General features: G+C 42.3%; 1 protein-coding gene across 11 annotated transcripts in view; it reads right to left on the bottom strand.

Annotated features, from left to right (window-relative positions):
- Nucleotides 1-25,776, bottom strand: part of CLIP1 (CAP-Gly domain containing linker protein 1) — a 259,076-nt gene that overhangs the window by 25,265 nt on the left and 208,035 nt on the right. For 6 of the 11 annotated variants that reach the window (XM_077461934.1, XM_077461936.1, XM_077461938.1 and 3 more), the window contains 2 exons: nt 13,901-13,921; nt 12,085-12,202 (listed from right to left, as the gene is read on the bottom strand). In XM_077461934.1, coding sequence (XP_077318060.1) covers nt 12,085-12,202; nt 13,901-13,921 — 139 coding nt within the window. The other 5 variants (XM_077461937.1, XM_077461940.1, XM_077461943.1 and 2 more) reach the window with 2 other exon arrangements.

The following is a 25,776-nucleotide window of genomic DNA, read 5'->3' as shown; positions in this document are numbered from 1 at the left end:
GGATATAAAAAGTCTACACACCCCTGTTAAAATATCAGGTTTCTGTGATGTAAAAAAATTAGACAAAGATAAATCATTTCAGAACTTTTTCCACCTATAATGTGACCTATAAACTGTACAACTCAGTTGAACAACAAACTGAAAGCCTTTAGGTAGAGGGGAAGTAAAACTAAAAAAACAAATAAAATGGTTGCATAAGTGTGCACACCCTTAACCACTTCAGCCCCGGAAGGATTTAACCTCTTAACGACAGGCCATTTTTTGCGATACAGCACTGCATGGCTTTAACTGACAATTGCACGGTTGTGCGACGTTGTACCCAAACAAAATTTATGTCCTTTTATTCCCACAAAGAGCTTTCTTTTGGTGGTATTTGATCACCTCTGCGGTTTTATTTGTTGCTCTCCAAACAAAACAAAAAAAAGACAATTTTGAAAAAAAACCTTTTTTAAAATTTTTGCTATAATAAATATTCCCACCCCCCAAAAATGTAAAAAAATCTTCATCAGTTTAGGCCAATGTGTATTCTTCTACATATTTTTGTTAAAAATAAAAATAAAAAAAATAGGGGATATATTTATGGCATTTTTTATTTCTTTTTACTAGTAATGGCGGTGATCAGCGATTTTTAGCGGGACTGCGACATTGGGGCGTACAGATCAGATACTTTTGGGAGCAGTGACATTAATACAGTGATCAGTGCTATAAAAAAACACGAATTACTGTATAAATGACACAGGCAGGGAAAGGGTTAACACTAGGGGGCGCTCAAGGGGTTAAATGTGTTTCCTGGGAGGTGCTTCTAACTGTGGGGGGAGGGGACCAACTGGGAGTACAGAGAAATCGCTGTTGGCAATATTTGCTCACTCTTCTTTGCAAAAACCGTCCAAATCTGTCAGATTGCTAAGGGCATATCCTGTGCACAGCCCTCTTCCGATCACCCCCTAGATCTTCAATTGGATTCGGGTCTGGGCCATTCCTAAACACAAATCTTTTTCTGGTGAAGCCATTCCTTTGTTAATTTGGATGAATGCTTTGGGTTGCTGTCATGATGAAAGAGGTTCAGCTTTCTAGCAGAAGCCTGAAGATTTTGTGCCAATATTGACTGGTGTTTGGAACTGTTCATAATTCCCTCTACCTTGATTAAGGCCTCTGTTCCAGCTAAAGAAAAACAGCCCCAAAGCATGATGCTGCCACCACCATGCTTCACAGTGGGTATGGTGTTCTTTTGGTGATGTGCAGTGTTGTTCTTTTGGAATTATGGCCAAAAAGTTCAACCTTGGTTTCATCAGACCATAACACAACACATTTTCCCACATGCTTTTGGGAGACTTCAGATGTGTTTTTGGAGAATTTAGCTGGGCTTGAATGTTTTTCTTAGTAAGAAAAGGCTTCTGTCTCACAACTATACCCCATAGCCCAGAAATGTGAAGAATACGGGAGATCGTTGTCACATGTACCACACAGCCAGTACTTGCCAGATATTCCTGCAGCTCCTGTTGCTGTAGGGCCTCTTTGCATCCTCCCTGACCAGTTTTCTGCCTGTCTTTTCATCCATCAGCTTTGGAGGAATGTCCAGTTCTTTGTAATGTCACTGCTGTGCCATATTTTCTCCACTTGAGGGTGACTGTCTTCACTGTGTTTCATGGTATATCTAATGCCTTGGATATTCTTTTGAATCCTTGTCATGACTAATGGCCTTTAACAATGAGATTCCTCTGATCCTTTGGAAGTTCTCTGCGGACCATGGCTTTTGCTGTAGGATGTGACTAAGAAAATGTCAGGAAAGACCTACTTGAACAGCTGAACTTTATTTGGGGTTAATCAGAGGCACTTTAAATGATGACAGGTGTGTCCCAACTCCTATTTAACATGAGTTGGAATGCAATTGCTTAATTCTGAACACAGCTACATCCCAAGTTATAAAAGGATGTGCACACTTATGCAACCACATTTTTTTTTTTAAACCCCCCCCCCCCCCCCCCAAAAGATTCCAGTCTTTTTTTCGATTGTGTTGTACAGTTTATAGGTCACATTAAAAAGGTGGAAACAGTTCTAAAATGATTTATCTTTGGCTCATTTTTTTTTTTTTTTTACATCACAGAAACCTGACATAACTGGGGTGTGTAGACTTTTTATATCCACTGTACAGTTAATTTCCAATTTGTAAATCATGGCATTCCCCGCCTGAGCCCTCTCTAGCTCGGTGTGTCATTCCATCCATCCACCCACCAGTCACATTCCTCTTTCACCCACAGCATCAGTCACATCCCTCACTTTCACATCATTTTCCTTGCCACTAAATATCCTTCTCATAGTAGCCTTTCTGCTAGCCCATTGTTTACAGCTGTCAGCAACCATCTCACTCTATAAATCTCCCTTTCTGTCCTTAGTTTTACACCCTTCAGATCCACTTCTGCACTAGCCAGACATCTGCTCCTATCAGACTCCCTGTCAGCTCTTAATAAATTCACAAATTTGCATCAGTTCCAAACAGCCACAATCACCTTCCAGTCCACTGCCTTTTCACGGTCACTCAATACTCTAATCAATCCACATTTCATTAATGATCGCACACTATATTTGCTGCCTCAGCCACTCCCTAGCTATTCCCCTCTGAACAGCACAGCCCCCAGAAGGTTTCCTTCAATACCCTCTGCTGCTTCCCCCCCCCCCCCCACATTTAAGCATGATCTGTCGGCAGTTGGGTTGCTTCTCAAACATGCCGCTAACAAAATGCAGTGCTCCTACACAAGCCAAATGCAAGTAATGATTTTTTATGTTCTCGGATCCGTTTTTAATTAAATGCACCACTTCCCTACCCATTTATCAATTTTCCCTTTCTCATCTACAGTGACCGCATATACCTGGTCCAGTCTGGTTCACACCACTCTGTTTTTCTTCAAGGCAAATGCTATTTTGTCTTTCTCCTCTCGTTCAAGATCATATCAGTAGTTCTAACATTTTTTTACATTTTAAAATACTTTTTATTCATTTCATTTTTATTATTATTTTTTTTTTACACCTCATCTCCTCTTTCCTGGAGATTACAACTCCTATAGGCAATTCTGTAAATAATTCTAGGGTTCCAGCGCCATTCTTGAATTTGTTCCCTGAATCTATATGAAATTTTTTACAAAAAGTTTTGACAGAGATGCCTCATGCCACACTGCAATTCAGCCACCAATGAGATGTGCATGCATTTACTTATATGCAGTGGTATGCCTTAGTATTGGTGAACTGCAAATCTGGTCAAAACAAAATCATATTCATTTCCACATTGTATTTCACTTCACTTCCTTCTGAACTACAGAGGTGCTGAGAGAAGTAGTTTCAGGAAGCGGAGTCAGTACAGGAATGACTGCTTGCAGGCAGCTTGGTAACATGGGATATGTACAGTAGTCCATAGAAATCGAAAGTAAAACAGAAGTTGCAAAGAATGCAGTAAGCTTATATTTGATTGTTAAGGGAATTTTGACTTCCCTGTAAAATCCATATCTTGGAATACCATTAGAGCTCATTTACACTTGCTTTGGCTTCAACACACAATAATGGCTAGTTTACACCTGCTTCAAAACAAGGCTTCGGTCAGGCTTGGTTAAAGCTCTCTGAACGCTAGTCAAAGCTCCTGTCACTAAATAAAAGGGTTAGCTTACAGTCCAGTTTATACGTTGATTTTGCTTTGCTTCAGCTTTGCTTCAAAAATTATACCCCATATAGCTTTAGTGGTACTTAAAAGCTTTTTCAAAGCCTCCACAGAAGTTATGGCAAAGCTCGCGTGAAGCTCCACCGAAGCCTCACCAAAGGCTCATTGAAGCCCTACCAAAGCTCCACCAAAAGGAATGTGTAAACAGGACTGTAAGCTAACCATTTTATTTTGTGACAGGAGCTTTGACTGGCATTCAGAGAGCATTAACAAAGCCTGTCCAAGGCCATGTTTTGAAGCAAGTGTAAACTAGCCCTTATAGACCAAGTGTTATAGGCTGGTACTCAAGTGATTGGGCACTGGTAATCTTTTGAGGACACACCCACCTTCTAATAATCCTACCCCACTCCATGAGTCCTTAGTCTTGTGGGAAGCAATGCAGAGTAACGCAGAAATAGAAGGGAATTTACCGTCAAGTCAAAATTCCCAGACCCCAAGATCCCTTAGCAATGAATAAGAAGGGTGGGTAACAACTAGGAAAACAGAACTGTGTGAAGAGACTTAACTTCAGAGTGCCATTGCAAGAACCTTGCGGGCAAAAGCTGAATATGCACATCACTGAGTGTCCACCTGGTAGAACTTTGAAAAGGTATGAACAGAGGAACAGGTGACAGCCTTACAAAGCTGGGCAACATAGGCTTGATGTGGGAAAGCCCAGGAAATACCCAGAGACTTGGTAAAATAAGCACATGAAAATGCAGGAGTGCAAGCTCTAGCAATGAGTTGTCTCATCTATCTAGTGATGGTGGACATAGAAGCAGGATGTCCCTTGCAGGTCTTCCTGTTAGAACTGTGATGGCTCCAAGTCCAGGCAATGAGGAACAACTACCTTTGAGTGCTTTGGAGCCGAGCACAAAGATGGAAGGACTTGGTCTTCACTGAGGTGGAAGACAAACTACCTTTAGGAAGACAGAGGGTCTTGGGTGCAAGACTGCCTGGTCTTTGTGAAGAAGGCAGCTTCATGTATACTGCTGGTGATAAAAACGGATGTTTAGGAGCAGTTTGGCGTTTTTTTCAGCTGCCCCTGAACTCTCCTCTATGTTATCTTATCAGTACATGTACACAGGGTAGTTTATAGAAGTTTCTAGGCAGTTGAGTTTAGAAGCATTTTTTGGACAGCAAAAAATTGTGTTCCGGATGGATGTTCAGAGGCATTTGAAAACGCCAAACGCCTGTAACAGCTTGTAAACGCGGTAACTCGTATTTAACCACGTTTCGTTTATAGGCATTTTTAATTTTTGACTATTTTGAAAAAAAAAAAAAAAAAAAACACAACAACAAACACACTTCTAAACTCAAAATGCAGCTAAACATGGCATGTAAACGTGGCAAAACTGACTGTCAAGTTAAATTGTTCAGGAGAGCTTGTTAAACGTCCCGTGTAGATTAAGCCTAAAGAATGGCTCCAAACAAGAAAGTCGCTTGCTCTAAGACATAGTTACATAGTAGGTGAGCTTGAAAAAAAAAAAAAAAAAAAAGAGACACTATGTGTAACATGTCTAACAGATGTGATGGCAATCAAGGCCACTTTGCAGGTGAGATCTAAGAGAATATTCCTTGATGGGTTCAAAGGGTGGTTTCTGCAGGGCAGAAACACATTGGGGCCCCCAAGGAAGCACAGGGTGCTCTAGGAGGGGAGCCTGATCTGATTTACACCATAAATAAAGATTTAGACTAGGGAAAGCAATGACAAAGGCTTTTGGAAAAGAATACTAAAGGCTGAAACATTTCAGAATGACAGGTCCTGATTGTCAGAACACCAGAATGCGAGGTATGGTGTAAACTATGGGATTTTAGTGCCTGTGTTCACACAAGGCAAATGAGGATTTCCAGGTACAACAGTAGATCTTTCTCCCAATGGCTTTCTCTTGCTTTTAGTAAAGTAGGAATGACCGTTTCAAAGACTCCCCTGTCCCTTAAGACCTGGGCTTCAACAGCCATGTGGCTGAGAAGCAGGATAGAATAAATAGCCCTGAAACAAAGAGCCTGGTCTTTTGCGAAGAGGCCCGGTTTCATCTCTAAGTAGTCTTGAGTATTTCTGTGTACCCGATATACTCAGTAGTAGAGGATCCTTGGTCTTGGTAACAGAGGTAATCTGGAGGCCAGAATATCCACTTCTGAGGTCCTCCATCTGACATATTAGGTTAAGGATGCTGGGGTGATGGCCAATTCCACTTGGTCCAGCTGGCATTTGGGGAAATCTGTGCTATAGTTGTCTCTTCATGGGATGTGGACAGGAGAGATCACTGGACAGTGTTTCTCCATCTATTAGATGATTTGGCTTGCTTCCCTCAAGGCTGCACCACTCCTGGTGCCCTATTGTAGGCCACCGCCATGACATTGTCCGATTACACCCCAAATGTGTGTCCTTGCAGAAGGGGAGGCCCAATAGTGCAGAGCCATCTTTATCGCTGGATGCTGATGGGGAACTTGGCATCTACAGAGTGCTATATTCCCTGAACTGTGAGGGCTTGGAACACTCCTCCCAAGACTGAAAGACTGGCATCTGTCACATCACTTCCCAATAAAGAAACTACTTCCTTCATTGCCAAGGCTGGGTTGAGTTGGCGATCCATCAAACTAGGAAATGCCTTGCTTGGCTGCATAAGAACATGGGTAAGTAAAGAGAAGAAGAATGCTTGTTCCATGCCAACAAGATGCTGTATTAGAGAGGTCTTAAATTAAATTGTGTGAATAGGATAGGCTTGAAGGAGGCCACAATGAGACTCAGAACTCTCATGGAAAATCTCAGAGGGGTGTCTCTCTGATCTCAAATCCCAAGCGTTCGGCTCTGAGAGAGAGCAGTTTTTTTTATGGAAGGAAGACTTGTTTGTGCTGTGTCTAGAACCAGGTCAAAGTATCCCAGGCGATGAGGTTAAAAAGCAGATTTTTGAAAGTTGATCACTCTGAACCACCTGGGTTGACCCATAGGCATTTGCAGACAGCTGGATGGGAGAGGAGTCCCAATGGGTTTTGTACCATTAATAGGTTTGAACAGAATCCTTTAAACATGTCCTCTAGGGGTACTGGCACATTGACAAAGTTATAGTTGCAAGTGCTTTGGAGCCCACTCCCATCCATAAGCAGATTCCCCCAAACACGCTGGCTTGATCTGTACATTTTTAGACTTTCAAAAAAAAAATCGACTGTGTCCTTTCATGAAGCGTCACATTATTTCAAACACCAGGTGCTCCTTCCCCACCTGAGTAGTGTCTATGCTGAAACAGCTCCATCGTACAAGGTAGCACCCCCGAACCTCCAAAAGGGGGACTAGCACCACCGTTCCCCCCATGAGTGGGGTAGGAAAATTGTGGCCAAAAAGCTTGCCAATGTCCGACTACCTGAGAATCAGCCTATAATCCAGAGTCAGCCTGCAACCTGTACTGAACAATTAAGAAATAACTATTGTTTGTATTGCTTTTACAATGCCGATTTTATAAAATTAAAGTATATGCTGCGACCATAGATTTCCTTTAAAGGCAAAGTTCCAGGAGCCCCCAAGTGTGGAGAAATACTATAGTAACAGGGGTGAGTGCAGGTAACATGTTGTGTTTGCTTTAATACAAACAGCATGCTTTTAGTAATTTTATATGTCCACTTAGCTTTAAGGTCACCTTAAAGCATATGTAAAGCTAACACTTCATATTCCTGATATGTGCCTGCTGTACCATGTACTTGTATATAAAAAGCACCCTCCGCTTTTTGTATTGCTTAGTTCGTGTGAAATCCATGGTGTTCCTGTCAGTCTCTCTGCTTTCCTATTAAAAACTTACCACACTAGGCAGGAGACACTTTGTGGTCACATCCTGGTCAGTTCTCTAGCTGTGGTCTCCTCCAATGATCAGACTTGTTTTGACACCTCAAGCCTTTTACTAGGAAGACCAGTGCACTGCTGTTTGGCCTCCCCCAGCTCTTATGCAGATGAGAACAGAGGGTACATTATCACTTATTTAAAAAGGGGAAGGGGGGAAGATTGTTCATTTTTTTTTATATCTATACAGAAATGTTTTGCCTTCCATTTCCATTTTTAAACTGAATGGGTTGTTTTACAAGGAGAGGAGTTTACATATACTTTAACCGCTTCAGCCCTGGAAGATTTGGCTGCTGAATAACCAGGCCATTTTTAGCGATTCGGCACTCTGTCGCTTTAACTGACAAGTGCACAGGCGTGCGGCACTGCACCCAAACAAAATGAATGTCCTTTTTCCCCCAACAAATAGAGCTTTCTTTTGGTGGTATTTGATCATCTCTGCGGTTTTTATTTTTTGTGCTATAAACAAAAAAGAAGGCGACAATTTTGAAAAACAAAACAAAAAAAAAAAAACACAATATTTTGTACTTTTTGCTATAAATATCCCCAATTTTTTTTTTTAAAGCAAATTTTTTTGGGCCGATATGTATTCTTCTACATTTATTTTTTTTATTACAAAAAATATCACAATAAGTGTATATTGACTGGTTTGCGCTAAAGTATATTATAGCGTCTACAAAATAGGGCATAGATTTATAGCATTTTTATTATTATTTTTTGTACTAGTAATGGCGGAGATCTGAGATTTTTAATCGGGACTGTGACATTATGGCGGACACATCGGACACATTTTTGGGACCATTGGCATTTATACAACGATCAGTGCTATAAAAATGCACTGATTACTGTAAAAACGTCACTGGCAGGGAAGGGGTTAACACTAAGGGGTGATCAAGGGGTTAATTGTGTTCCCTCTCTGTGTTCTAACTGAAGGGGGGATGGGACTGACAGATAGCTGCTCATACTTTGTAAGAACAGACGATCAGTTTCTTCTCCCCTCAGAGAACTGGATCTGTGCATTTATACATAAAGATCCCATTTCTCGGTGTGTCACAAGCGATCGCGGGAGCCCGGTGGTCACCTAGACCGCCAGGCACTCGCATCGGTTCCGGGGGCAAGCAGCGGACCCCTAGTGGCCACAGGGTACAGCAAAGTTACATAATGTAATTTCGCCCAGCCATGCCATTCTGCCGCAGTAAAACTGCGGCGGCTGGTTCGACTACTGGTTAATAGAGCATTTATATTACCTTCCTGGAATAAACGTGTATATTACCCCTACATTTCATATTCCACATGTGTCTGTTGTACCATGTACTTTTGTTAAAAAGTAACCTGTTCTCTGTAGATTTCTTCCTTTGTGTGAAATGACTGATGATCCTGCCAGCCCCCCCACTTTCATATTTCAAACTGGCCATGCTAGGCATTAGAGCATATCCACCTCAGCATGGTCAGTTTTCTGGCTGTGCAAGGCTTGTGCCAACACACCCCCTTGCACATCTTTTCACTGGGAAGTTCCTTATGCAGCTGAGAACAGATGGGATTACTTACTGAAAATAAATACATCTATATACCTATATTTCTTATTTAACCACTTGCTTACTGGGCACTTAAACCCCCCTCAGTCCCAGACCAATTTTCAGCTTTCAGCGCTGATGCACTTTGAATGACAATTGCGCGGGCATACAACACTGTACCCAAATGAAATTTTTATCATTTTTTTCCCACAAATAGAGCTTTCTTTTGGTGGTATTTAGTTACAGCTCGGAGTTTTATTTTTTGCTAAACAAACAAAAAAAATGCAAAAAAAAATAAAAAAAAAAATCATGTTTTAATAGTTTGTTATAAAATTTTGCAAACGGGTCATTTTTCTCCTTCATTGAAGTGCGCTGATTTGGCGGCACTGATGGCTGCATTGGTGGGCATTGATGGGCTGCATTGGTGGGCACTGATAGGCTGCACTGGTGGGCACTGATAGGCATAGTTAAGGCGGCACTAATAGGCACAGATAAGGCGGCACCGATGGGCACAGATAAGGCGGCACTGATGGGCAAAGATGGGCACAGATAAGATGGCATGGATGGGTGGCACGGATAAGTGGCATGGATGGGTGGCACGGATGGGCACTGATAGGTACCACTGATAGATGGGACTGATGGGCACTGATAGGTGGCACTGATGGGCGGCACTGCTGGGCACTGATGGGCGGCACTGCTGGGCACTGATGGGCGGCACTGGGGTGCAGCACCTTTGAGGCACATTGTGGGCACTGTGGGTGGCACTGTTGGTGGCACTGCTGGATGGCACTGTGGGTGGCACTGTGGGCACTGCTGGGTGGCACTGCTGGGGGGCACTTACTTTTATTCAGGATGGCACTGCGGTGGGCAGGTGGGCACTGGCAGGGGGCAGGTGGTCAGCTGTATTGCTGGCCGTGATCGGGACTGATGTCCTGATCACGGCCGCCGGTGATCGGCTTTTTTTTTCTCTCCTCGCGCTGTCAGCGCGAGGAGGAATAATAGCCTATTACCGGCTCCGTTCTATCACATGATCAGCTGTCATTGGCTGACAGCTGATCACGTGATAAGGGGTCGGGATCGACCCCTTGCACGGATCGGTGATCAGGCGAGTCTCACGGACTCGCCGATCACAGAGCGCGCCGCGCGCGCCCCTCAGGGCGCGCGCAGGCCGCTCGTACCCGGGACCACGTCAATAGACGTAGTCCCGGAAAAGTAGATCCGCGCTAATGCCGTCATTCGGCAATAGCGCGGATCCCAAGTGGTTAAAAAAAAAAAAAAATATATATATATATATATATATATATATATATATATATTATACTGTATATACACACAAAAATATGTTTAATTTTCCAAGGTAAATGTTCACATATATTTAATTTTAATAATTAAATTTGATAGGAATTATGAATACTAATGACATACCTAATGAAGCCAACTGCGCGGTTAGACAATCCATGGCATTCAAGTCACATAGAAAATATAACTACCGTATATACTCGAGTATAAGCCGAGATTTTCAGCCTCTTTTTTGAGGCTGAAAGTGCCCCCCTCGGCTTATACTCGAGTCATCGCTGTCTGCCCGCTCGATCAGCGTGTCGAGCAGACAGACAGCGGCCATTCTATGATTCAAAAGCCGCGCCTCCGGCTCCGCCTTCGCCTGTGATAGGCGGAACACTGAATTTCCCAGCAGCCTGTGTTCCGCCTATCACGGGCATCGTCTCATCCTCGTACTACGGACGAGGATGATACGACGTCCGTGATAGGCGGAACACAGGCTGCTGGGAAATTCAGTGTTCCGCCTATCACAGGCGAAGGAGGAGGCGCGGCTTTTGAATTTTACAATGGCCGCCGACGAAGAGGGCACGGGACGGAGGCAAGGCAAGGCACGGCACGGGACGGGACGGGACGGGACGAAGGCAAGGCACGACACGGGACGGAGGCTCGGGACAAAGGCTCGGGACACAGGTAGGCTGGACACACACACACACACACACACACACACACACACACACACCTGTACTGCCCACTAAACATGATGGGATTTTTGTCGTGGCTATGACGCAAAGTGGCTGCTGGATGGTCTTCTCTGTGTGGGTGGCCAGCGGGAATAAATCTGCGACTCAACTATTCCCTTTTCCCTGCCAAAGTGAATGGGTCCTCAGCCCTGGTTCACACTATATTGCCATGCAGCTAACACTGCAAACCCTATTCATTTCCGCACTGCGTTTTGCGATCTGCTGCGGGTGTAGGTGCAGGTAGGCTGGACACACACACACACACACACACACACACACACACACACACGGATGGAGACACACACACACGGATGGATGGATGGATGGAGACACACACACACACAGGGATGGATGGATACACACACACACAGGGATGGATGGATGGATGGAGACACACACACACAGGGATGGATGGATGGATGGATGGAGACACACACACACAGGGATGGATGGATGGATGGATGGATGGAGACACACACACACAGGGATGGATGGATGGATGGACACACACACACAGGGATGGATGGATGGATGGACACACACACACACAGGGATGGATGGACGGACACACAGGGATGGACGGACACACAGGGATGGACGGACACACACACAGGGATGGACAGGCATGTCTCACCCTCGGCTTATACACGAGTCAATAAGTTTGCCAGTTTTTTTGGGGGTAAATTGGGGGCCTCGGCTTATATTCGGGTCGGCCTATACTCGAGTATATACGGTACACATTTTTCCCTTGTATTTCCTTGTGCTTTGACAGCTATCATCGGGCCCATGCCCGTGTAATTAGTACCTTGTTTACATTGTAGTCTGAACACAGACTAGACCTGAGGATAATACACCATGGAAGGCAGTCAATGAAGAAACGGATCACAATTTGCTGGAAGATGTCGGTATACATTTATCTAACCTTCTGCTTTAGCTGATCCCTTGATATAGGTTAAGACCTGCCCATCCACCTGGATTCCATACAACTAATTGCAGGCAGCAGAATACACATTACTATTTAATACCAGCACTTACTTCCTTCCGAAGCCTTTCCAGTTCTTTGTCTTTTTCAGTGACCAAGGCACTGGTACTGGAGAAAGACTTCTGTAGAGAGGACTTCTCTTCATCAAACTCTTTCTTTAGAACAGATTCTCTGTGTAAAGCAAAGTAAAAAACCAAACAAGAAAAGTAACTAGAGAACATATTAAGGATTTGCTTGTAGTAAACTCTAAATGGTCTCATTAGGACTGCAAGTAATACTCTAAATGAAAGTTGTAAAGTTTTAAGTAAATTCTGAGATCTGCAGCCAGGCATTTTGGGTGGAGGGGAAGCAGTGGTACCCATCTCTGTCCTGTGCCTTTTGGCCCCATGCAAAACACTTCTAAAAAATGCCTTCCTGATCTGTGTGCCCAGACAGATTTCCCATTGAAGTCTCTAGGGAATTTTCTCATAACAGAGTTGCAGACAGCAGGAGGGCTTAAATTATTTGCATTAGGGCACTGGGGCAAAGAACGTTAAGCAGATTAATGCCATTGCCTCCACTTACTTCCTGGATGACAATTCACATTTAAAGGAGCTTTATAAAACGTTTCTAAATACATATCCTGTGGAAAACAAAAAAGTAAATCACATTTACATACCTTGAAATTACATTAAAAAAAAATCAAAACAGATTTATACATTTTTAGAGCATCAATTACAGTGGAAATCTTTCAGTGAAATTACCAAGAGACACACAACATGCACAGCTTTACTGCACAATAAGCATGCAAAGCATTGGGTATGATGATGGAAGGATCAGCTGGTCCTTTTCAGCTGTATTAATGCTGAAATTTATCTCCTGCCAGTAGAATTATACCCACAAAATTCCAGTCTGTGGCAACTTTCCACTTGCTCAGTATAGTAAAGCTATGTGATAACTTGAGAGGTAAAAAAAGTAGTACTGCAAAAACGTATTCCGAAAGTACCTTTTAATACTAAATAAAAATACTTTTAGTTTAAATAAATAACTGGTGATTTTAATAATGCCAGATTTTCATTCAAAATTTTAAAGTACTAACCTACGTGCAAACACTTTGGTTCTATTAAAACAAAATGCTACGAACACGATTCATTTATTTTCAAAGATGTGATCAGTCACATAGTTGGCTAAAATTATACTGCCAACTCTGCGATCCCTAAATACTTGTGAAAAATTCAAGACCTTGATTTCCAATACATGAAACACAATGCCATATTAAATAAAGTAAAAAGAAGCAACATACTGATGGCTTGGCACATGTACACAAAAAGTTAGAGTAGCAAGTGGAGAATCTAAACTTTGGTGCCCACAGTCTGAACACACACTATACTAAATCCCTGTATCAGGCAAGGTTGCTTTTAGGCAACAGTTAATTTAATTTGGGCATTATAAAACTCCATTTTTATTTAGTCAGAATAGGATTATTGGATTATGTCTCTTCATCCTTTGCAGAAGATGTCAAGAAGAATTTAAGCTGTAGCATGAATAATCAGAGATAACATTAGACCCTTCTGTGCCTCAGATGTTTTATTTATACTGTCTGAAAATATGTGAAATGTACATGAAAGCATAAATGGTTACGACAGAAGAAGAGGAAATCAAGATGGATGCATATTGGATTCAGGTGTTCATAGCACCTTTTTGTTGCTGTATTAGATAAGACAACTTGATTGGAGAGCACACCACCTGATTATCATTACTACAATTCCTTGGCTCTCCATCGACAGCTGGGATACAATTCCCGGCATGCTCAACATGGCCTAAACCTACTCTGCTGGGTCAAAGATTCTTCTCTTATTACTCAAACACATTCAGTAACAAAACAAGTACCTTACTGTGTTACTGGGTAAGCTTAAAAATGCAAGATAACAAAGACCATATGTTAGAAAATGTGAATAGAGAAAATATATGATATACAAGTAGGAAAAAAATGTGGAAAGTTCCTTTTTGGTTGAAAAAATAATTGCAGCTTAATTTTTCTTTTACAAAAACAAAAAGCAAGACACTTTGGGACATATGCAGCCAAAATACGTACAACAATGCTGTACTAAAAAAATATGAAATAAAAAAATAAAACTATTTGTTGTAACGGGGATAGACTTTCTTCAGTCTTACCATTAAAAGACACACAGATATAGCAAAGGAAGCAAAAAAGTAGAAAGGGAGAAAGGAATGGGATGAGCATTGATTAGCAGCGCAAGCTGAAACACAGCAGGACAGTTTGCAATCCACAAAGTTTCAGTTACAGGAAAATATTCAATGTAATACAAAGGTTTGAAAAAAATTACGGTGGTAATTTAGTACTTATTAGTTAAGCCTTGCCATACACAGATGAAGGCTAACAAAGAAAATACATTTAGAAGAAAATCAAACTGATACATTTGCTCTACCTGCATTGAATACACCTATTACTGCATTGCATTAAACTCATAACATTACATAGATGACTTTTATTACTCCAAATGAAAAGTGGATTTCCTACACAAAGTGCCACCATCCATAGCTAGCTCTAATAATTTATTGTTTCAAGTCTTAAAGTTTATCTAAACTAAATACATATATACAGTGCATTCATAAAGTAATCATTGCCCCTTAACTTTTTTCAATTTTGTTATGTTGCAGCCTGATACTACAGTTGTTTAACCACTTGTTTACAGGGCACTTAAACCTCCCTCCTGTCCAGACCAATTTTCAGCTTTCAGCGCTGATGCACTTTGAATGACAATTGCGCGGGCATACAACACTGTACCCAAATTAAATTTTTATCATTTTTTTTTCTCACAAATAGAGCTTTCTTTTGGTGGTATTTAATTACAGCTGGGAGTTTTATTTTTTGCTAAACAAACAAAAAAAAGATGCAAAAAAAAAAAAAAAAATCATGTTTAATAGTTTGTTATAAAATTTTGCAAACAGGTCATTTTTCTCCTTCATTGAAGTGCACTGATGAGGCAGCACTGGTGGGCACTGATAGGCATAGTTAAGGCGGCACTAATAGGCACAGACAAAGTGGCACCGATAGGCACAGATAAGGCAGTACTGATGGGCACAGATAAGGCGGCACTGATGGGCACAGATAAGGCGGCACTGATGGGCACAGATAAGGTGGCACTGATGGGCACAGATAAGGCAGCACTGATGGGCAAAGATGGGCACAGATAAGATGGCACGGATGGGTGGCACTGATAGATGGGACTGATGGGCACTGATAGGTGGCACTGCTGGGCACTGATGGGCACGGATATGTAGCACTGGGGTGCAGCACCGTTGTTGAGGCAGATTGTGGGCATTGATGGGTGGCACTGTGGGCACTGATGTGTGGCACTGTGGGCACTGCTGGGTGGCACTGATGGGGGGCACTTTTTTATTACAGAGGTGGCACTGGCAGGGGGCAGGTGGGCACTGGTAAGCTGGCCGTGATCGGGACTGATGTCCCGATCACGGCCGCCAGTGATCGGCTCTTTTTTTTTCTCCTCGCGCTGTCAGCGCAAAAGGAGGAAAAATAGCGGATTACGGGCTCCGTTGTATCACATGATCAGCTGTCATTGGCTGACAGCTGATCACGTGGTAAGGGGTCAGGATCGACCCCTTGCTCGGATCCGTGATCGCAGACTCGCAGATCACAGAGCGCGCCTCGCGTGCCCCTCAGGGGGTGCGCAGGCCGCTTGTGCACGGGACGACATCAATAGTCGTAGTCCCGGTAAAGGAGGTCCTCGCTGTAGCCGTCATTTGGCTATAGCCCGGGTCTCTACTGGTTAAATTCTTTTCCCTTATTAATCTACACTCAGTATCCCATATTGACAAAGTTAAAACAGAATTTAAAAACTTTTCTGAACCTATTAAAAAGAAGAAACTTAAATATCACATGTACTTAAAGTGTTACTAAACCTAAAAATGTTTTTTTACCTTAAAGAGCAACTCCAATTTTGTTGAGAAAAAACAAACAAAAAAAATGTAATGCAAATTCCTACCTTTTGTTATTCTGAAGTAATCCCTGTATGTTCCTCTGAGCCTCAGTGCCCGTTCACACAGGGGCGACGAGACTTGCAGCGCGACTCACAGACACGACCTGCACACAACTTCAGCGGCGACTTGCAAAATGACTTCTGTATAGAAGTCAATGCAAGTCGCCCCAAAAATAGTACAGGAACCTTTTTCTAAGTCGGAGCGACTTGAGTCGCTCCTATTAGAACGGTTCCATAGTACAGAACGCAGCGCGACTTGTCAGGCGGCTAAGTCGCCTGACAAGTTGCGGTAGTGTGAACGGGCAGTTAGTGATGAGTAGGAGTGGTTTCATAATTATCTATAAGGTGTGCACCTGCAGGGCACTAATGAGGAAATCTGCCGGGCATGCATCCCTTTAGATGTGTTCCTATTGGGAGCGTCTCACCAAAAAACAAATTTTTGTTGCTGGGGATGCCTGAAATCTGACTTGTATCTTAAGCCGACTTCTGAGAAAATTGGTGAGCCAATCACACAAGCAGGAAATTATGTTTCTGGGGTTGGTTAGTACACACTCTGTGTACAGAGCAACTTCAGGTAGCCACATTGCAATGCATTCTCAGAAAATTACAGGGGCTGCAGATTGAAAAGGTAAGGTCATTTTTAATAACAATTACAATATGACTTATTTTTTCTTTATTTGCTCCCCCCCCCTCAAAAGTGGAGTTACCCTTTAATGCATTGTTTGCATTACGGTGAGAGTAAAAGAGGGGAGAAGAGATCAGCGCTGTGCATGGCTACATCTATTCTCCCCTTACCTCCTCTTCTCACAGCATTCAAGAAGCAGCAGGAGCTATTGGCTCTTGCTGCCGTCAATTAAATGCAATGAAGAGGAAGTAGGGGCAGGTCAAAGTCCTGCTGAGTAGGTCTAGGTAGCCAGGCTCCAAAGACGCACCGGTCAGAAGCACGCAGACTACATTTCTCCCCATAGCAAGCAGCTGGCTATAGTTGTCCTAAAAAGAGGAGGAGCCAAGATCACTGCCGGGGACCCCGAAAGAGGAGGATTGGGCCACTTTGTGCCATACCACTGCAAAGAGCAGGTAAGTATAACATGTTGGTTATTTTAATAATAAAAAAAAAAATCTGACTTTAGTTAAACACCAAGTATTCAGACCCTTTACTCTGTACTTGGCAGTAATTAAATCCTCAAGTATTTTTGGGTAGGACGTGACAAGCTTTGCACACCTGGATTGGGGGAATTTCCTGCCATTCTTTGCAAATTCTCTCAAGCTCAGTCATGATGGATGGGGACATCGGTGGACAGCCATTTTCAGGTCTCTCCAGAGATGTTCAATAGGGTTCAAATCAGGCCTCTAGCTAGACCACTCTAGGACATTCAGTGTTCTCCCTAAGCCATTCCTATGTTAGAATTGAGGCTAAACAATTCAATCTTGGTTTCATCAGACCAGAGAATCTTGCTCCTCACTATCAGGGTTCATCAGGCACTTTTTTGCAAACTCCAAGTGTTTTTTTTTTTTTCATTTGTTTTGCATTGAGGAGAGGCTTCTGTCTAAAAGCCAAGATAGTTGAGGGCTGCAGTGATGGTTGTCCTTCTGGGACTTTGTCCCGTCTCCACACAGGATCTCTGGAGCTTAGTTACTGACCATCAGGTTCTTAGTCACCTCTCTTACTAAGGCCCTTCTCCCACGATTGCTCAGTTTGGCTAGGCAACCAGCTCTTGGAAGAATCCTGGTTGTGCCAAACTTCTTCCATTTAAGAATTATAGAGCCCGCTGTTCTCTTGGGAACTTCAGTGTAACAGAATTTTTTTTTTGTTGTAGCCTTCCCCAGATCTGTGCCTTGCAATCAGCTCTGCAGGTAGTTCATTTGACCTCATGGCTTTTGCTCTAATACAGTATGCATTGTAAGCTGTGAGACCTTTTATGGATAGGTGTGTGCATTTCCAAATCATGTCCAACCAATTGACCTAATTTAGCACAGGTGAACTCCAATCAAGGTGTAGAAACCCCTCAGTAACAATCAAGAAAAATGTGAGGCACCTGAGCTAAAATTGTAAATGTAGCTGCAAAAGGTAATTGCTTATGCCGATATGTTATTTTTCAGTTTTTCCTTTTCATACATTTGTAAACATTTCTAAAATTCTGTTTTCACTTTGTAATTATGGGGTACTGAGTGTAAATTAATGTGGGGGAATTTTTTTTTTAAACAACTTTAGTATCAGGCGGCAACATAACAGAATTGAAAAAGTGAAGGGGGTCTGAATATTTTAGGAATGCAGTGTGTGTAACTGTGAGTGTAACAGCTCATCTGCCCTTAGATGGGGTAGCTTAATTTTTCTTCCTACAGCATGATAGAATAAACAGGTATTTTTGTACTTGCAGAAAATCCTGAAAAAACAAAAACAGCCAAGCACTGGTAAACTGGTAACCCTACCAGACTGGTAGGTCCCTTTCACATGGATTCTTGATGTAGGAATGAACGGATTATGCGATTAGCATCGGGGCACTCAGCCCATTTAAACCAATGGCAAGCGTCCATGCTCGGACATCTGCCCCAGAATTGCAGCTAATTGCTCTGTGTGGTCAGCAATCACATAACCTGGTCATTCCTGCAGAAAGAATCCAGAAGCCATAACAAACTGGCTGTTTGAAAGGGGCTGTAAGCTCACTGCTCTGTATTACTGTATCAAAATCAACAAAACTAAAATCTCTTAGGCCCCTTTCACACTGGGGCGGTGCAGCAGTCAGCGGTAAAGCGCCGCTATTTTTAGTGGCGCTTTACCGTCGTTTTAGCTTCGGTCTGCGGACGCTAGCGGGGGTGGTTTTAACCCCCACTATCGGCCAAAAAAACTGTTAAAACCGCCCGCAATGCGCCGCTGTAGCAGCGCTGTCCCATTGATTTCAATGGGTAGGAGCGGTGAAGATTATTTTATTTTATATATATATATATATATATATATATATATATATATATATATATATATAAATAAATTTGCAAAGATTTCAAGCAAAGTTCTTTCACATTGTCATTATGGGGTAGTGTTTGTAGAATTTTTAGGAAAATAATAAATTGAATCCATTTTGGAATAAGGCTGTAAGAAAAAAATGTGGAAAAAGTGAAGCACTGTGAATACTTTCCAGATGCACTGTATATATAAAGTTTGTTTTAGGTTAGGCTCCTTTCACACAGGCGATCCCGATCAGGTCCTACTGTCAGTTTTTCAAACGGAACTGATCGGACTCGCCAGTCTCTTCTATGGAGTGGCAGATGTCAGCGGACGACTGTCTGCCGACACCTGACAATCTGACAGGTGGTAAATTTTCATCCAACTGCCCCAGGACTGTGTCCGCTCTGCATAGCGAAGCAGACACGGGTCTGTCATCTGCCTGCTCAACAGGGATCAGCGGAGAGATCCCCAGCTGAGAAAGCGGATTACGATTCACGGAGGAGCCCGAGATCATTCAAGCATTAACCAACAGTTCCATTTGACCTGCAGTTGACCTCCTATGGTGCACCAGCTTGCTGCAAGTTGCTTTTGCATTGCAAATGACTTTCTTGGGGAACAAAGCAATCCTGACACACATAAAAGCTCATTGACACAGGCTTTGATATATGCAAGTTAATTTGCAAAAAAATGCAACATCAGCAAAGAAAAAAAAAAAGCAAGAAAAAAAAAAGCCTAGAAGTACTACTGGAAATGTTGCCATTAAATGCTAGAATGCCACTTGCACCGACACCCCTGAAGAGCGTCGGATGTCAACATTTCAAAAGATAGCGGAGTGTAACAATTTAACTGGACAGGCGAGTACGTTTTGAATTTAACTCAATATAACAGGTCAGGGGAATGGGAGAGAGTAATGTACGGGGGAGTTAGTGGAGCTTTAAAGCAGAGCCTAAGAAGCAAGACTTATGAGAAGAGCATCGAGTGGAGAGTCTCCTGATGCATGTACAATAAAGTTTTGTGCAGAAGAGGGAGTGGTGTGCATCCTTTTGTCTGCTTTGGAAGTGATGAAGCCCTGAGTTTTTCTGGCACTCATGACCAAAAAAGTGGAGCTTGGGTCCTGAAGCAGAGATGGGGACAGAAAAGGGAGGCTACCTATATCTCTATATGAAAAAGTCAAAAAAAAAATCTATATTGAAGTCAATTTATTACCATTTGTTATAAAATCAAACAAAATAAGTTAGTGATTTAGGTACTACAGTGGATAAATGCAAATTATATATGTGACCAGATCAACTCTTCGTCAACTTGATCGGCAAAAAAAATGTTTGATTAATCAGGTCTAAAATGATCTATATAAAATATAAACTAAATACATTTCCTTGAGAAGCACTAATACAATGTAAAATAGAAGTCTCCAAGTTGGTGCAGAGATGAGGGATCATGCAGGTGACTTTGCGATAAACCACCATTGGTAGTGCCAACTGCTCACCTCACTGCCTGGACCCCTGGAGGATTGGGGCCACAAATGCTATCCCCTAATGGGGCATATAATCTCTCCAGAACACCACTCTGCTGGAATGACAATGCCATTACTGGAGAATCACTGTCCTTGCGGACGTAAAGAAATCACATGACATTACTCAAAGTCATCACTACCATACAGTGTATACCTGGCACTGGGTTACAGTGCCTGTTTTGTAAGTGTATTCTTAATTTTTTCATTAAAGTATAAATACTCGCAGAGAGCACTACATATGTTTTTTATTTACATGATTATCATGGTACTGAAGCATCAAAATTTGATCAGAGGAGTTTGGAGCGCATTGAGTGTTATCCATTTCCATTGTCCCGGCTGAGCAGTGTTCCCCAGTGATCCAATCCTGTCATCCCAGCTAAGTGGCGATTCTCCAGTGATCGTATTGTGTTATTCCAGCAGAGTGGTGTTCCGGAAAGATTATATGCCCCATTAGGGGACCGTGTTTGTGGCCCCAACCCTCCAGGGGTCCACGCATTGAGGTGAGCGGTAAGCACTACCAGTGGTGGAAGTTTATTACGAAAGTCACCTGCATGATCCCTCATTTCTGCACCAACTTGGACACTATTTTATATTGAATTAGTGCTGCTCAAAAATATAAAATATAAACTAAATAAATGTCCTTATTTGTTTTAGCGATGCACTATTTATATTTACTTGCTTGATATGGGATTTGATTAACCCTGAGTGTTCAGCCGCTTGAGTTCTTATAGTTTGAATTGCGCTGCTCGATTTCTTTTATATACTAAAATTAGCTACACTAACCAGAACAGAGCAGACGAGGGTACAGTTTTTAAAACAAATGTAAAAAGACACTTATTGTCAAACCTGGAAAATATCAAAATTATATTCCCACATAGTCAAAAAGGTCCTAAATAACAAAATCATAACTTCGACAGAAAAAAAGTGTATGTTTGTCTACAAAAATATAACCTACATTTTAAAAACACATTAAACTAGCCAAATGCCATTTATGAAAGTATATCCAAGTGATTTTTCTTGACTCATACTTTGAAAACCAAACTTATCTTCCCGCGAAAGGTGAATCTGTGTTTTGCCTGTGCAGGGCAAATCACACAAGCACATTCTCTACTACTGTCAAATACAGGGACACCAGCTGAAAATGTGTGCATATGGGGGCAAAAGAGAAAAGGTTTGCTTGGGCATACATGTGTGCATATTGTCAAGAAAGAAATGACAGTGCTAACATTACTGTTTTGGTTTGCGACAGTGGCATAACAATAAGCATGTCATAGCAGCCCACATGGCTGCTATGTGGCTTGGAGTAGGAGGGGGACCCAATTAGGGAGGCCGTTAGGGAAAATGCAATGTGAGGTTTCCAGTATAGATGGGATAAAGTCAGCACTCAGGATCCTCTGCTGGCCAGAGTTTTCCTTTTGTGCAGTAAGAAGCATTTGCTTAGCTGTCCTAGCCAAGATTTATGGATTTATTGCCCTATAAGCATCTGTCCGCAAGAAAACTTAGCCCTGTATGCCACATAATTTACTATAATCTGGTAAAAAAAGAAAATCGAATTTGCTTAAAGCGATTGTAATCCCTTACATATACCCAGTGAAGTGACTGACCTCAAGTGATACACAGATTAAACTAATCCTCCTAAATAAGTTGTACCTGTTTATTTGCAGTCTTCTCTAAGTTCTGGTTCAAAGTCCAGAATTTATAAAGCTTGTCAGAGCACAGAGCTGATTGGAGGGAAGGGACCCCCCCCCCCCCCCCCCTTCACACAGCACACAGAAACAGCGATAAGGCTGTCAATCAGCTGGAGGTTCCTCCCATCTCCTTTTTTCTCTTGGTGTCAGGAAAACTTGTCAGAAATGATTCATGCGGATAGCAGAGGAACGAAGCAGCAGACAGAAATGACACTTAGTGCTCTTAAATGAGACAAGCACACTATAGAGGGATATGCTTTGTTCATATTTCATGTCTGAGGTTTACAACCACTTTAAACCTTATAGGCTACTTAGCCTTTTAAAGTTTTTTTTGTAGAACTACTAGGCTTAAGTTTACTTTGGAACACGTTACGTATTCCATGTATATTTGGGGTGGAACATGTAACATGTTCCAGCGCCTCAAAATAAAATTACAGGGGATGTTCCAGCGCCTGCCTCCTCTCCCTCCGATCCAGAGTTCAGTGAATGAATGAACTGCAAGTACCACCAGCCACAGTGGCCAACGGCTTGTAATTTTATAAGAACTGCAAGGGCGCTGGTGAGTGTTAATTGATTCTTCCTGCAATTCAGTAACTGCTAGCCCATATCCCAGTATGTGACATCACTGAAGAAATTACACTTTGCTACAATGTAAAGTGGTGAGTGTACAGCTTGTATAACAGTGTATATTTGCTGTCCCTTCAAAATAACTCAATACACACCTATTAATGTCTAAACTGCTGGCAACAAAAGTGAGTACACCACTAAGTGAAAACGTCCAAATTTTGCCCAATTAACCATTTTACCTCCCCGATGTCATGTAACACTAACGAGTTACAAGGTCTCAGGTGTGAATGGGGAGCAGGTGTGTTAAATTTGGTGTTATCGCTCTTACTCTCTCATACTGATCATAGGAAGTTTAACATGGCACCTCATGGCAAAGAACTCTCTGAGGATCTGAAAATAAGAATTGTTGCTCTACATACAGATGGCCTAGGCTATAAGAAGAATGCCAAGACCCTCAAACTGAGCTGCAGCACAGTTGCCAAAACCATACAGCAGTTTAACAGGACAGGTTCCACTCAGAAAAGGGCCTCACCCTGGTTGACCAAAGAAGTGGAGTACACGTGCACAGCATCATAGTCTTAGATTGCCTTTGGGAAATAGACGTACAAGTGCTTCTAGCATTGCTGCAGAGGTTGAGGAGGTGGGGGGGGGGGGGGGGGGGTCAGCCTGTCAGTGCTCAGAGCATACGCCGCACACTGCATCAAATTGGTCTGCATGGCTGTCATCCCAGAAGGAAGCCTCTTCTAAAGAGCAAGAAAGCCCACAAACAGTTTGCTGCAGACAAGCAGACTAAGGACATGGATTACTGGAGCCATCTCCTGTGGTCTGATAAGACCAAGATAAACTTATTTGTTCAGATGGTGTCAAGCGTGTGTGGCGGAAACAAGGTGAGTACATAGAAAAGTGTGTCTTGCCTACAGTGAAGCATGGCGGTAGGATTGTCATTATCTGGGGCTGCATAAGTGCTGCCGGCACTGGGGAGCTACAGTTCATTGAGGGAACCACGAATGCCAACATGTACTGTGACATACTGAAGCAGAGCAGCTCCCTTCAAAGACTGGGCCACAGGGCAGTCTTCCAACATGATAACGACCCCAAACACACCTCCAAGACAACCACTGCCTTGCTAAAGAAGCTGAGGGAAATGGTGATGGACTGGCCAAGCATGTCTGCAGGCCTAAACCCTATTGAGCATCTGTGGGGCATCCTCAAACAGAAAGTGAAGGAGTGCAAGGTCTCCAACATTCACCAGCTCTGTGATGTCATCATAGTGGAAGGGAAGAGGACTCCAGTGGCAGCCTGTGAAGCTCTGGTGAACTCCATGCCTAAGAGGGTTAATTAAGGCAGTGTTGGAAAATAATGGTGGCCACACAAAATATTGACACTTTGGGCCCAATTTGGACATTTTCACTTAGGGGTGTACTGGCTTTTGTTGCCAGCGGTTAAGACCAGCAAATTTACACTGTTATACAAGCTGGATGGACTGGTGTCTTTATTCAACCCAACTATGTAAGCTGTGCACTCACTACTTTACGCTGTAGCAAAGTGTAATTTCTTCAGTGTTGTCACATGAAAAGATCACTAATCAACAGATTAGTAAAATACATTGCCTGCCATGATTGGCTTAGCGGTGCCCATTGTATGCACACTGTATTCTGCAGTGTTCCTACTGCACTAACACAGCATCATTTACTTTGTACCTGGCGCTCTACATATAAACAAGGCATCCTGTACTGCACATCCAGCTCCAGATCTTCCCAAAAATACAGATATGATTATGGTGCTTTGGAGGAGAGGATTCATTGTTGCTGCCTGACAATTGTGGGATCTCTGGGACTTGTAGTTCACAAGTTTTTTCTGATGTTAAGTCTGATGTGTTTTTTTTTTTTATGTTTCTGATGGTTTTTTTTAAATGGTGTTGCCTCCGAAGGGGGGTAGTCTTATATGGTGAGTATAGCCCAAAACCTAAGTTTGCACTGGAAAAATAGGGGGTCGTCTTATACGCCCAGTCTTATACGCCGGCAAATACGGTATGTATACATGGATTATTACCATGCTTTGTAATCTGTATTTGACTATATGTTGATTTTTATTGATTTTGTATTAATAAAACGTTTATATTTTTCTATACACTTATTCATACAATTTGAATTTATCTTAGCTTAATTTGTACTGAGATAGTCCAATTGCCCTTGTTCTCTAGGGAGGCTTGGTTGGGGACCAAGCTCCTAATCTCTACAGCTCTGAATTCCTGAACGATGGCACAACTTTCCATACTTCTTGTACTACTATCATGGTCATAGAGGCTACATCTATTTCTCATTACTGGTATAAAAATAAAAATGCCAGTATATATCCCATTCGTTGTAGACGCTATAACATTCACTTTTTTACCAACATGGAGCAGAATACACATTGGCCTCAATTTATGAAGACAATTTTTTTTTTTTTTATTGTATGCATTTTATAGCAGAAAGTAAAAAAAATATATATATTTTTTTCAAAATTGCCTTTTTTTGTTTATAGAGAAAAAAATAAAACACAGTGGTGATCAAATATCACCAAAAAAAATTATATTTGTGGGGAAAATTTTATTTAGATATAGTGTCACACGGCCATGCAATTTACAGTTAAAGCAACGTTAAAATAAATGCTATGCATTGTCACAGTTGACACAGAAAGAGTTGGAAGGTGGGCCCCAGCAACATTTTGCTATGGGATCCCATGATTTTCAGTTATGCCTCTGAACCAGAACTTCATTTACTTAAGGGCTCCTTCACACCGATGTGTCCATGTACGGAGCCCGCTCTGCTCAGCAGGGATCGCTCAGTCAATCCCTGCTGAGCAGGCAGATGACAGGTCTGTCTCTGCACACTGAGCAGGGACCAACCTGTCAAAGTGCTGCTCTCCCCTATGGGGGGGGATCAGGTGAAGATGGACCGTAGAATCCATCACACTACGTCACACTTTTTTGGATTGGAGCATTTCGGATGTCAGTTGACATGTCACTGCTGACATCCGTCCCTCATAGA

The sequence above is a fragment of the Lithobates pipiens genome, unplaced genomic scaffold, assembly GCF_037356315.1.
Source record: "Lithobates pipiens isolate NorthernLeopardFrog02 unplaced genomic scaffold, aLitPip1_a1.2 Scaffold_3, whole genome shotgun sequence".
NCBI classification, from domain to species: Eukaryota; Metazoa; Chordata; class Amphibia; order Anura; family Ranidae; genus Lithobates; species Lithobates pipiens.
This window is presented reverse-complemented; position numbering and strand designations above follow the sequence as displayed.